This window comes from Atta colombica, unplaced genomic scaffold, assembly GCF_001594045.1.
Source record: "Atta colombica isolate Treedump-2 unplaced genomic scaffold, Acol1.0 scaffold198, whole genome shotgun sequence".
Taxonomy (NCBI): Eukaryota; Metazoa; Arthropoda; class Insecta; order Hymenoptera; family Formicidae; genus Atta; species Atta colombica.
In genome coordinates, this window is record NW_017259291.1 from 5,254,386 (window position 1) to 5,268,950 (window position 14,565).

The 14,565-nt window shown below is 45.5% G+C and overlaps 2 protein-coding genes across 2 annotated transcripts in view; one reads left to right on the forward strand and one right to left on the reverse strand.

The window, feature by feature from the left end:
• The window catches only part of LOC108686990, a 117,301-nt gene extending 114,641 nt beyond the window's left edge, over positions 1-2,660 (reverse strand). Inside the window, exon 1 of the mRNA XM_018192537.1 lies at positions 355-2,660. Within this exon, the coding sequence (XP_018048026.1) occupies positions 355-548 (194 nt within the window). The 5' untranslated portion in view covers positions 549-2,660. The remainder of the gene's footprint in view (positions 1-354) is intronic.
• Positions 1-14,565, forward strand: part of LOC108686989 — a 131,308-nt gene that overhangs the window by 108,340 nt on the left and 8,403 nt on the right. The gene's annotated exons all lie outside the window — the stretch shown is intronic.

The following is a 14,565-nucleotide window of genomic DNA, read 5'->3' on the forward strand; positions in this document are numbered from 1 at the left end:
TGTCAAGCTTGTAAACCTCAATATCCATAATTTTTCAAGAGCTTATTCCGAAAGCCTCCGTAAACGTAAATGATGCAGAGAACAAAAAATAACTTGACATACCTATACTTAATACAGTGGCTCAGGAAGAGACCTTACAACTTTGTTCTTTACGAGAAGTCTTCGATGGTCTCGTTCGTAAAGTTAACAACTTGGATGCAGGTATACTGTGTTTGTGGAACGGCCATCTCTCACGCGTGTAGCCGTGCTCGGCAAAGCGGGTTCTCTCGGCTCGAAGGTCGAACACTTTCGAGCGTCGAGCACGGATTCCCGGCATCAGTGCTCGAAAAGAACGGCAGAGAGGCGGATACTTACATCTTGTAGTGGTGCTGCATGTGGTGACCGACTAGGTGCATGTCAGTGGCGTGCTGCTGTTGCTGCATCTGCTGGTGCTGCTGCTGTTGCTGTTGCGGCTGGTGCATACCCTGATGATGGTGAGTCTGCGGGGGGTCCAGGCTGGATGCACCCAGCAGGGTAGCGCTCTCCCTGAACAACGTTGCCACCTGCATCCTGGCTGTGTCGTTCGCGTTTTTGATTTCACCGGAAATGATCCGCCGTCGGCCGGCGTCGCGATGTCGCACGCGTTATTCCTTCTGTATCCGGATCTTTACTCTCGCGTGGATGCTTCCCGTCGTCAAAATCAAGGACGGCTTGTTTTGGGATAGAAACGGATCTAGGTAATCCCTGCGTAATGTGAATACGGTTTCTTCGTGACGATGAAAATCTACCGTATGTCCCCACGCGTTCTACGGCTCGAGATCGATACCGACTCCGAGATCCTTCGAAGGTGATTATTAGGATCACGGATAGTTCCGAGAAAGGTTCTTCGGATCGCGTGATTGTGGAATAATTGTGGATCTTTTGCAAGTCTTTCGATTACCACGACCGTGAGGGTGCTCGTAAATAATATCCCTTACTGTCTTTTAATTTCTAGAATCGTGAATAATCACAGGATACGATGTCCAGTCTGTAGTAACAGCGATTGAAGAATACAATTATCAATTATACTCGAATACGACTATTGTTCGTTTCGCTACCGAATCCTCCCCGACAACAGCTTGCAGAGAACGTGCCGTCGGCACTTGAAAAGCGCGGCTTTTCGCGTTCCTTGCTTCACGAACACCTGATTCGGAATAACACCTGATTAACGATCGCGGTATACACGCCGCGGCCAGCGGCACGACGACGCTCGTCGACGGCCACCGTCGCGGCGGCAAAACCGACGTCGATGACGATGCGGCGAAAATCTCTTTCTCTCTTTCTTTTATTCTCTGTTTTTCTCCCCCCCTCTTTCTCTCTCTCTCTCTCTCTCTCTCTCTCTCTCTCTCTCTCTCTCTTTCTCTTTCTCTCTCTCTCCCTCTCGGTGAATCCCGAGAGTCGAGAACTCAGTCGAGACCTCGAGAAGTCGTCATCGTCGTTACCCTCGTCGTAACGACCGTCGGCGACGTTACCAGCATCCTCTCCGCGAGACCGCGATCGCCAGCCGGAACGCCTCCGCGCCGACAGGCCGGAAGCCACAAAAGTCTCTCTACTCTCCTCTCTTTCCTCTCTTCTTCTGGGCCCACTCGCGTGCGCGCGCGCGCGCGGTCTGGGTCCGCTCGCACTAACACACACTCACGAAAGGCGCGGACGCGCACACAACACGCGAGCCGCACACGGGATCACTGGCCGCGCGGATGTACTTCGTTTGGGATTGGGAGCTTTCTTTCTCGGAGGAGTTTCTCTCCCCTCGGCCTTGCGTGCGTCCTCTCTCTCTCTCTCTCTCTCTCTCTCTCTCTCTTTCTCTTTCTCTTCGCTTCCCACTGTTCTTCTCTTCTGCCTCACTACGTTTATATTATCGTCCCTTCACCCGCGACACAATGCCGCCTCAAATTCACGCACTCCGTGTCGTCTGTCATGTTCTCGCCGCGGCCGTCGCGCGCACCTTTTGAATTACGCGCACCGCCCGCCGTCGTCTCGCCGCACCGCTGTAGCCGTCGATGCGATGCGGTGCGGTGTGGTGCAGCGCGGTGTGGTGCACCCACGCCCCGCTAAATGCAACCGCGCGCGAGGGTGGTTGGCGCGTTATCGTTAGTGATTCTCGCGCTTCTCACGGCGTGTGCGTGCCGGTCACGTCGCGCCAAGCACGACGACACTGCGCGGTGCGACGTTTCTTGCGATGACGTCTCTCCGCTCTCCGCCGTCGACTCCGTCGAGCGTTGTTGCTCGTGCCGATAACTCGCGATACCTCGCGATACTACACCGAACGATATCACGAGCCGAACTGAGAGGCGTACTGTGTACGTATTCTACTGTGCATATACTCGCACAGTCTCGTAGTGCTGCGTGAAATCTTCCTGCGAGAGAGACTTGTTCGACGTAACACGCGCGTACACGAATCGTGTTTCGCGGACGACTCGTAGACTTCTCCGCCGCTTTTTACGTTTCTCCTCTGCTCTCGCGAGTGCCTCTCCTCTTTTTCTCTCTCTCTTTCGAGTTCCCTGTCCTCGCCTCCGCGGCGCAAACTCTCCCTGTCCCTCTCTCTCTCTTTCTCTTTCTCTCTCTCTCTCGTCGTGTAAACACGCGCGCACACACACACCGCAGAATCTGTAACCGCGGCAGCAAGAGTCGGCACCGCACTGCTCGACCGTATCGCTCGCTCGGCCGCTCGAACCGCACCGCTCGTACGTTTCCGTTGTTGCTCGACGACGCTCGGTCATGTTCGGGTTCGAAGCCTCACGGCGGTGGAGGCGGTGGAGGCGGTGGCGGCTGTGGCTGGTCCGGCATAGTCTGTCCTTTGCTACTTTCCACTCTCCGTCTCTCTCTCTCTCTCTCTCTCTCTCTCTCTCTCTCTCTCTCTCGCCCTTCCTGTCTCTTCCGCCCGTCTCGTCCCCCCCCCTCTCTCTCTCTTTTCTCGTGCGCGCGTCCGCTCGCCTCTCTCTCTCTTTACCATTAAACCCTCACCCTCCTTTCCCTCTTCCTTCCCTCTCGCTCCTCAAATGTACTTCTCCGTTTCTTCCTCTTCCTCTCTCTCCCACGCACGTGCGCTTCCTCTCTCTCTTTGTCGCTCGTTTTCCCTCCTTTTCTCTCACGATCGTTTCATCTCCTTTATTCCGCTTCCCTTCTCCTCTCGTCTCTCTCTTCTCGTCCGCACACTCGTCCACCTCCCACATCCACCGCCCTCCTCTTTCTCCCCGTCTTTCTTCTTCTTTCTTCGTACGTCTCTCATTCTTTGCATCCTCCATTTTTGTTTTTTTTTCTTTTTATGACTGTCCTCGTCCCGCTCGCGGCCAAGGATAGTCGATGAGCGGACTCGACAGGGTTAATCGATCGCCGGCGATCGATGGTAAATCATGGCACGCGCCCCGGCGATCGATTGAGATAGATCGATCGTAAGTGCAGCCCGCGCGATCGTTACCCGGTACGCGGCTACGTCGGCCGCATCGACGATAAGGCACTACCGCGGAGAGAGAAAGAGAGAGAGGGGGAGAGAGAGAGAGAGAGAAACGAGCGTATAACGGTCACTCTCCGTGCGCGTAGCAGCCAACGACGAAGCCAGGGCCGAATTTACAACGGATCGGTACGTCCTTTCCACCTATGGACCGAGGACATTATGCAAATTAGTTCTTGCGCGCGAGCGGCAAGATTGTATTTGCGTGAGGATGTTGCAATGGTAAGATTCTTGAAGATGCGATCGGGGAAGACGGGTTCGCGCTCACATATTTACGTAGGTGATCTTTTTTTAGATTCTATACTAGTGAGCCTCCTTGAGGCATCTCCATTTTTATCTTCATCTTCATCTTTATCTTCATTTCGCCTTACTCCTTATTTTCATCCTCACCTTCGTCCTCACCGTTAGTACATCTTATATTGGCTTTTGTAATCTACTGACAATGCTGACAGTTTCGTGGTCGTAAATACGGCTCTTCGAAATACATTACTACTACTGTCTGTGTGTAATGGAGCACTTCTTAGATGGAGAACATTCGATTCGATTCGGTTCTGTTTGGTTCAGGTGTACATGTGTAAAGTTACGAGCGATTATCGTGGCAGAAAGTTTGCGACAAGTATGTACAATGCCGAGCAGCAGTTGCTGTAAAGAAGGTCATAAATATTGCAAACAGTTCGACGACGAGTTTGGATTTAGATGATGCATTCTTAATTTCGATTACTGAAAATATAGACTTCGCGAGGTCAACGTATTATGATGCTTCATGCTCAAAATTATATCAATGATGCTGCATTGCGAGTGTTAGTATCTACCAGAAATATCAGAAAGTTGCGAATTTTTAAGATCGATATAAGAATAATTTTCAACAATTGAAGTCTGTTTCCGAGTAAAATAACATCTTTTCATTTATTTTATTTACATTTTCTTATATTTTGTTTAATCCTAAGTAGATTATTCTTTGCGAATTCTGAGATTTTTACAAATGATAAATAATGACGATGTAATCGTTGCCTAAATAAGTTACCTGAACGTTTCTCAAATAGTAGCTCGTTTAAGATGCATTTTGAATTCTCTGATTGTGCGCGAGAGTTTCGAATTGAATATAAAATAAGTTGACGTATATATACGTATATATACGGGGGTTTAGAGAATAGCGAAGAGGATGAAATGCTCAAGTGCGACTGAAACAGGCAGATCCAGAATTAACAATCGGTTTTGCCGGATATATACGTATATACATCTCTAATAACACACATCTATATTTTCCCTACGTTTTCATTACTCCTCGCAATGTAATCCCGGCGACGCCGATAAACAATTAACGATTGCGGTATTAATCGGCCACGTCGTGATGCGGCTCGCCTCATTCCTCATCATCGCCGTTAGTTGTCGTCATCGTCACTACTGCCAGTGCACGCTGCCCGTCGCTTATCGTCGTCGTCGTCGTCGTCGTCGTCGTCGTCGTCGTCGTCGTCGTCGTCGTTGTCGTCGTCGTCGTCGTCGTCGTCGTCGTCGATCGCGAGCGACGCGATCGATCTCGCTCGGGGAGAAACGAACTGAATTATTATTCCCCAGAGTTGATTTCCGATTCCGTTCTCCGCGGGACACGATGGTGCGCCACGGTGTGCCTCGTATAACCAAAATAAACCTCGTGTGTACGTGCGCGGTCAGCGAACGAAGAAATAAAGAAAAAAAAAGGAAAAAAAAAGGGCAGGAGTAAAGAGGAGGGGGAAGGAAGACCACGAAAATATCGGACAGAGGTCCAGTTCCCGCGCGAGATCGATCTCCTTTTTTCCCTGCCCTCCTCGCCTCGCCGGTTCTTATTAATAATCGATTCGAATAATCGATCGTATAGTCATCGCCGGTCATCGCTGTGTCCGCTCGCCTTCGCCCTGGCACACCGATCCATCTGCCTATATTCCGCTCCGCCTGGATGCACGACCACCGCCACCGCCGTCGCCGTCGCCATAGCGCGCCGCGCTCGCCGTTACGTTGTGCGTATGCGTCAGCACGTACAATATCTCTGCGTGCACACGTACTACGTGTCCGCGTTCGCGTTGCGTCTGTGTGTTTGTTTGTTCGTGTGCGATGTGTACAATGCGCGCGACCGCGGAGCGCGAGGATGTGTTGCGACGGAGCAAGCGCAAGAAAGAGAGGAACGGAGAAAACGCGTGTGTGCGCGTACCTCTATGTGTGTCTGCGTACATGTGGGTACGTGTGTGGGTGCATACGGTGACCCTGCCGCGCTGGATGAGTGGGTGGAAAATCAGGGGCGTATCGAGTATCTTCGAGAATTCAGCGCACTCGCGAGAAATGCGCAGCTATGTCTCGGTATTCTTTAACACTCTCGTCGAACCAGGAATAACAATATATATTTTGCCGTGTGACTCTTGCGAGAAGAAGTTTGCGCTCTTCGTGAACGAAACATTATCGTGCCTTGTACCTTCTCTCCGAGTCTTTTATGTCTGTTTTCCCTTTCCTCTCGCACTTCTTTCTTTTTCGCGTATATATTGGTTTTGTTTCAAACATGGAAAGCATTCGAAAGTGCGTTCGAACAAAACAAATGTCGCGTTTTGGCTAAGTTTGTTGATTATCGAAATCCGTCTTCTTTCAACAACATCTACTACATTCTCTTTTTATTCTTCTTTTTGAACATCTAATAATACGAATCTTTTATTATCGTCTAATTTTCGTACATAGTTTTATTATTACATAAAAACTTTTTTACAAGTACATTAAAAACAAAGAATTTCTAGCAGTTGTATTATATTAATTATGTTTCTACCATCTTTGTTACGCGACTATTAGATAATCTTTTTTATAATGAATAATACGAAATCTCATATACCAGATTTTACAATGTTCCACGCGATAATTCATAGACTTTCTCCTGATTAAATTTCCGAAATAGTCTTCAGGAAGCCACGATGAAATTCTACATATCAGGCGTTCGCTCTTCTCTCTCTCAAGGGTGTCAAAGCCAAAACCTCTTGACACGCTCCTGCCTGGAGCGACACGTGTCCGTGTGTGCGTGCGCGCGCGCGCGCGCGCGCGTGTGTGTGTGTGTGTGTGTGTGTGTGTGCGCGCATAGCCAGGTTGCCACGAGAGGAGGCCCCCAGAAGGCGAGAGACGAGGAGCGAGTCAACGAGCGAGAGGGATGTAACGGTCAGGGAGGACGAGGGAGGTGATGTTCACGCGTAGGAGGAAGAGAAAGGGATTGAGGGAGAAGGAGATCCAACGGGTATGTGTGGAACACGTGCGCGTGAAAGAAGGACGGCGCGAGGTTGGACGAGGATCGTCGCTTCGCGAACGAAAGAGAGAAGAGATCAGCCGAAAGGGGGGCTGGGGGGAGGGGATAAGACTAGCACGCGAGAAAGAGGGATTCAGTCGGTTGAACAGCGACAGCGACATCGTCGAAGCCCACATACACATACACACGATCTACACACACGCCAGCGGATGCACACTGGGCCGTCAAGCTCGCGCACTACAGACTACCAGACTCCCACCACGAACTTTTGGAAAAATCAATAGAATACAAGAAAAGCCCATGGTGCGCCAGGCGAGCGGAGCCCTCTCCTCGTCCACCCTCATCATTTCCCTCTCTTTTTCTCTCTTGTCTTCATTCTCGCTTTTTCTCTCTTCCTCTCTCTCTCTCTCTCTCTCTCTCTCTCTCTCTCTCTACCTCTCTTCCTCTCCCCTTCACCCACTATCCTCCCTGTTTCTCGCCGCATCTCTTTCGCGCACGGGCGGTATCCGTGTTCGCCGCTGCTCGCAACAAAGAGAGGAAGAGATCGCGTGTATACACTGGCGATCGACGGAGATAGCCGGCATGCGTGCACGCATGATGGCCAAGGACGGAGATAAGGACGATGATAGGAAAGGGGAGCGGGAAGAAAAGAGGGAAGACTGAGGATTGTGTGTGAGAGTTTACGTGTGTATCCGACTATATCCAAGAGAGTTGAACGGAGAAAGAGACGGAAGGCTAAAAAAGAAAAAAAGAGAAACGAGAGAGAGAGAGAGAGAGAAAGAGAGAGAGAGAGAGGGAGAGAGAGAGAGGGAGAGAGAGAGAAACAAATCGTACTGTGAGCCTGATTTTAGTTGAACAGAGATGGCGAACGCGAAAGGGAAAAGAGGGAGAAAAATGCGTCCGTGTGCGCTTAATAGACGGGGCGGGGAGAAAGAGAAAGAAAAAAGTCATCGCAGGAAAGATAGAGTGAGCTGAAGATACTCGTAGATATGTACATGACTTCATGCATGTCTAAGACGTGCGTAAGTTTTGTTGGATAGAGAGAGAGAGAGTGAGAGGGGGGGGAGGGGGGAGGGACGGAGAACGGGAAAGAAGAGAGAAGAGAGAGAAAGATGCCTGTATGTATGTATTGTCGTGCGCAAGAAAGACAGGAAAATACGCTGGTTCGGCCGAGCTAGCGCGAATAGCTCGCGACGAGTTACGTAGGAGCGTTCGCTAATGGGTAGGAGACGAAGAGCCATATGCACAACGAGATGCATAGGAAGAGGAGACAGAGACAGAGAGAAGACTGTGCGCGCGAACACGCTTTGTCCGTGTTGGTGCACCGAGCACAAGATTTGCACGGTTCAACAAACGCCTCCCGCTTATGTATATGTGCAAAACTATGTACGAATCTCCTGGGGTAACTCGCACGTGTACATACGATGCACCTACTGCACGCGTACATGTATGCTTCTGTACATATATACGGTGCATGTATGTACACACACACACACACACACACGCACGCACACACGCACATACACTCTCTTTCTCTCTCACATACGCGCGCGCGCACACGCACGCATACACATATACATACGTATATTTTGTGTGTGTGTGTGTGTGTGTGTGTGTGTGTATACTCTATTATATATGGGATACGTCCCTGACCAATCGCGGCTCTTTTAATGATGGACTGCGCGAGCGGTCCAAAAAGAAGTGTGTTTGGCGAAATTTTGCGGGTTGAAAATTAATTGGAATTAATCACGGAAGGAACACGTCAGCTCGACAATCGCATATCACTTTAAATGTAACTACGAAGGTAATATTGTATTTATTGAGATATTTACTGGATATTATGATTAATTGTGATTTCTTTTTGTGCGATAAAAATTGGTGTATTTATTATTTGATTCTTGACGCAAGTCTTCGGTAGTTTCATTGGTTGGAAATACTATATATTGAGCACGGGAGTTGAAATGGGACACGAGAGGTTTGTGATGTTGACTTTAAAACGACATGCCTAGTGTATTATCATCTTTATCGCTTCTGACGTATTCCCGAATGTGTGATAAAGTTGGAGAAGAAACACAAGAAAATGAAAAATCTTCGAAATAAAAAGTTTACTAGGTTGGAAGTATAAATATACTTCTAACGGCGTGTTTCACTTTGTTAAAGCTTTGTTAAAGCAATTTAGGCAATTTCAAAATTTTAACGAAAGTCAAATTGATTTAATCTTCATTAGCTTTACCATTTTACTTGTTGCGTATGATAAGATACTGGAATGTTTAGAGACATATCTAATTTTGTTAGACACAACGAAGACAACTCGATTTTAATGATTTTCCATACAATGACTTGATTCGACTATCATCTCTCTAAATCAGAATCAGTGGATAATCACTGACAGTCCAAGTATGCCACTGGTAAACAGTAAATTAAATGTGAGATCCCTAATCTAATTAACCTTGTTTTTAGTGCTTGTTTTTTGCTTAAACTTAATGAATATGGTATCGAAAAATTGAAATTAACGTGCAGATATCAATTTTAATTATATAATGCTCAAACATTCTTCCTTTTTTAATTGAACTTCACTGATTATCAGTACCAACTATGCCACTGGGTAATTAGTGACTATCCACTGATTCAGATTTAGAGAGATTGTGTTTCGATACTGGCATGTGTTATGGCATTCTCGAAAGTGTTAGTGTTTCGTTTGCCCGAGTGAAAAAAGCAGCCATCAATTCATAGTGAGAAAGAAGATGGAATATGAGTCGCGTCTTTTCCTAGCACACTATTGACCAAGAGCGCGAACCGCGTACGTGCGTTTTCGCTCGGTGAAAACGAGAAGCAGGATGACGCGGTTGAATTCCCCTCTCTCCCGTGATTGTGGTGCAGATTGCTCTCGTGTGCACCGTCTGCCAGTCACCCACGCCATGTTCTTGGCCCCTCCTCTCCTCCAATTGCATTTTTCTCTCGTAGAATTTTTCTCGATTGCGAGAAGAAAAAGCACGCGCGGAGTTGTCTACGATTTGTTCTTTCGTCTACCTTCATACCGGGATAGTGCCGTAGATCACGCGATGATTCCGAAACCTGCATTCGTAATAATTTTTGCAGACATGCAGCGAGCGAGCAGTCCTATCCGAGGAGTCTAAGATAATAGAAATATCTTGGTCGATCCAATCGTGGGTGCTGTGATGAACCGCGATTTTTCTTCACCTATTTTTACAGTCAGATAAAATTAACGTGCGGGATTTTTAGCACGCGCAGAATAATTTTGGTATTATGTTCTCTTAATTGTGCCAAGAGTATCCAGATGATATATTTGACATTCGTGGCTGGAAAAATATTCATACGTAGCCGCCGCCGAAATGCATTATTAATTGAAACAAATGCGTTTTGCCGCGAGTATGCACTTTCATTAGAGCTCTCTTAATGAAGAAGTGTCACGAAATAATTAAACTTATGATGATAAAACATCATTCCGTGATACTCTCTCTCTTATGCGATGCTCAATTTTAGATGCTCCGGAAGCATCTGTTTCGTCTTAGATAAAAAACCATGGGGTTCGCGCCGTATCGAATTCATTCAAAATGCACATCCGACCGCGCCTTCCTTTCATTTGCGACATTCTGGATTCTCAACATCCCCCCCCCCCTCTCTCTCTCTCTCTCCTAAAGCATCTATTCGAGTAATTACGGAAAGGCGCGAAGGGCAACGACGTTAGATCCAAGCGGAATTGGAGCTTGGCTCCTACTAAACGGAACTGACCCAGCTTCGCGGCTTTCTACCCTCTTCTGATCTGCCTCTCACCCTCTCGCTCACTAGCTCTCCCAACCTCTCATTCTCCTCTCCCATCCTCATCCCGCTCGTGATCTCGCTTTCTCCCCCTCTCGGTGTTCGCTCTCCCCCACGGTCGCCGACGAGACACCCTCGAGAAGTTTCAATTTATACAGAAAGTCGTCATGACCGAATGCACAAATACGTGCGCCGTATTCCGACAGCTTACTAGTCCATTCATATCAGCTGATACGACGTAAACACGGGGAAATCGTGGCGCAATAAGATCCCAGCTTTGTACCGCGACTTTTGAGCCAATGTACGTCAGATTACAGCGTACTCCTCGTCGTGCCCTTTAATTGGCTTTCGAATGAAGAACTTAAAGATTTTATCAACTATTTCTCTTAGGCCATTGCAATTTTCCATTTGACGAAATCCGACAGATTCATATTACATTTAGATTGAACGAATAATCGAGAGAGTCGGCTTCTTCAAATATCCGAATTAATATTTGAGAAATATATTAAATATAAATACTAATCTTTCTCCCAGTATATTTTCACATTCTAGTCAATGAATGTTTGAAACATTGGATCAGATTCAAATACTCGAGTTACGTTCCATTGATGTCTAAAGCATTGAAAGAATCCTTGATATTTTTGGCACATACATCGACTGTAAAATTTAAAATATGTCAAAAATGTCTAATTTAAATTATATTTCATAAATATTGGAATTTTATATAATGATATATATTCAGCGAATATATTTCGAGCATTACCTACTCCACGAATATTCAAATCTATGAAAATTCAAAGAATGCAAAATACTAGTTCAGACGCACTTGATCGAGTGGAATGTGAGTTGCGTTCTACAATTGTGACGTCGCTTTCGGCATCAGAGCGGACACCACGCGGTAAAGAAGCGAAAGGGCGACAGGATTGCACGCGTGGCCATTCAGTTTAAAGACCTTGAGAGGCACGCGACGAAAAAGAGCATTCCTTTGCTGCCACCGCCAGCCGAGGGCTGGCGGCGTTATGGTTGACGCCTTTTCTCGGTAGAGGTAGATGAGCGGTCGGTAGGGAACCAGACTGGGAACACCTGTCGTTATAAATTACCGCGATGTGTTACGAGTAATGTGAAAGAGTAGTTGCGCCGGTCTTCCTCACCCCCGCGAGGATTTCACACTCATCTCGCATTTCGCGTATTCTCTCTGTATTGTGCTCTTTTTATGTTAAGAAATTATTTTTTAAAAATTCCGTGTGGTTAGAAATATATTACGATTGTAAGTCGAGATTTTAAACACAGAGAGAAAAATATAAGGGGAATAATAATGTTAAGAATATAATGTTTATGTTTTATATTTATCACAATAATTAGAGAGATGATGAAGTATGATTTTTACAGACTTTGCTTGCCTTCGGAGTTATCGGAATCTGTAATACAGTTGGATCTGTAAGATCGATTTAATTTATGTTAATTGAAAGACACTAATTAATACAAGGAATTAAAATTATTTTAATGAGAATAATCTAAATTTGCAATTATAACAAAAAGAAAATTAAATTGTTTGACAAAATTGACATTTTTGACAAAGAGGTTTATAATTAAATGCGTTCAATAGATCGACCGGCTTTGGAAAATTAAATGTGTATATTAAGAGACTAATTATAACGACAAATAATTCTTGTCTACTATAATTTTCTGTCTATTTTTGATCCGGAAAATGATTAAGAAATTAAAAGTATGTAAGTGGATCGAAAATAGACACAGTCAAACAAACGATCAGACAAGGGTTGCAACGATAAACAAAGAAATTCACAAATCTTTAATAGTCAAGTCTCCTCACTGCTAAACACGCGAGGGACGGCACGTCGAGAATCTCTCCGTTTTCCATCGTAATAGAGCGAAGAATTATTTTCGGCTCGAAGTAAGGGAGGGTGACAGGTATATTATCACAAGCCGAGGAAATCTCCGCGCGGCTTTATCTCGGGGCGGGCTGGGACCACCCCTTGGCGCGGCAACGAAATTCTGAATACGTCACTGGTGTCAACCCCCGCGTGGTAGGCAGAGGGTCGTGTACCCTTCCCCGTCTGTGTGTCTGCGTGTGTGCATGTGCATATGTGTGGGCCGCACGGCGGGGTGTGTGTGGCGGTGAGAGGAACGCGCGGAACGCTTTATGAATGGAATGTTTCCACGCCAAGTGTGGCGAGAGAGGCACCCGTGTGTCCCGCGTGTAAACACAATAATACCGACGTTTCCATTCATCAGGTCGACCCCGGCGGAGTGGAGCGACCTCGAGAAATGCCTTTGGAGGCGCCACGTGAACTTTGTGTAAGCGCGCGTGTGTGCGCGTCGCTCTCTTTCTCTTTTTCTCTCTTTCTCTTGTCTTTTCCTTTTTTTTTTCCTTTTTTTGCCCTCGCTGCCAACCCTCTATGGCTATTTAAAAGACGATTCGGCTCTCGACTGTGCCGTCGACCTCAATTCATTTATCATCCCTCGCGTCTGTTTCTGCATTCGCGAGTCCAGAGGCCGATTATGTTGCGCAATTTGATGCTCCTTGAAATTTCTTCGCTTCCAGTACCGCAATCAGAAATGTAATTCGACAATTAATGAAAGCGTAGTCAGAAACGTCCGCGAGTCGACGAACGTAACGGGAATTGAGTGCGCTGGCAACTGACGCTTACATCTGTAAATGCTTAATCACCAGACAATGAAAGGTTTATCAAAGGAAATAATATCAAGGAAATTTACACGGTACGTTCTGTTCTCTTAAATACATTAAATAACAAGAAAACGTCACAATTCCGAGGAGCGAGAAAATAAATTCTTAACCGATTTAGCGAAGTAATATTATGTGCGGTAAAAGCGATTATTTTAGGACCACAAGTCTACGAAGAATGATTGCAAATGTCGGATCGCAAATATATACAAAATACACGAACAAAAACATGAAGTCTGTGTCTATATTGGCGGATCTAGAAATTTATGAAGGAAAGCCATTAGCACATTTTCGAATATGAATAGAAAATATTAAATTATTATTTAAATTATTACATTGAAAAGTATTATTAAAAATATTATTAAATGTGTAATATATAAGATTCATAATTTTATTTAAATATTATATTAACGCAAAAAAGAATAATACAATGAAATCTGTGTTTCTAGGAATTTCTTAAATTAAAAAATATTTTCGGAATACAAAATTAAGCATTTTATAAATATTTATAAATATTTTATAAATATTTAAAAAATATTTAAAAATATATCACATTTTGTAAATATTTTTAAAAAAGGAAACTCCAAGGCTTCCATGGATTTTCTCGTGAATTCGCTTATCAAAAATTCGATCGAAGATTATAAACCACATGATTTTTTACATGACACAGAAACACACTGCAAGAAGTAACGTTACTGAGATTACTACTCTACTCATTAAATAACGTGCAATCAAAATGGTGAACTACTGCCAAGTATACTCGCGTAAAACTGTTAATAACGAGCTTTCCATTCAACAGGTCGACTGTGCGTCGCGGCGCGAATCGGCCTCTAGATGCACGTTTTAGAGACGCAACGTGCAGCACGTGTCCTCTCTCGTTTCTCTTTCTTTTATGCAACACGAAGAAGGAACAGATCGCTATTTAAAGGGCGATTCGAATGCGGGTCACAGCACACACGCTCGCGCGTTGTTCAAATTATCTTTGTTTCCGTGTCACCGAAAATAGCATCGCTCGCCGACGCACGATTCTATCCACATGCGAAATGATGCCTCTTATATCAGTAGCGATAACGCAATTATCGTGTGATTCAACAGCATTAAAAGCCTGTACGCCAGGAGCATTTTTCCCACGTTCGTTTATATTTTATTTTATCGATTGTTTATTTGAAATAAGACATTGTGGCGCGGACACGTCGCAATTACCTTAGAATGATAGGGTGGAGTAAAAAGCGGTTTTCATGGGGGAGCGCTACACTGCCTCGCTGATATTGAAATATTTATGTTCTATGCAAATTGCTTGATTTCTTCTCTTGTCTCTAGCGATACTTTTTTATCTTGACTTCAGTTTTATATATATATATA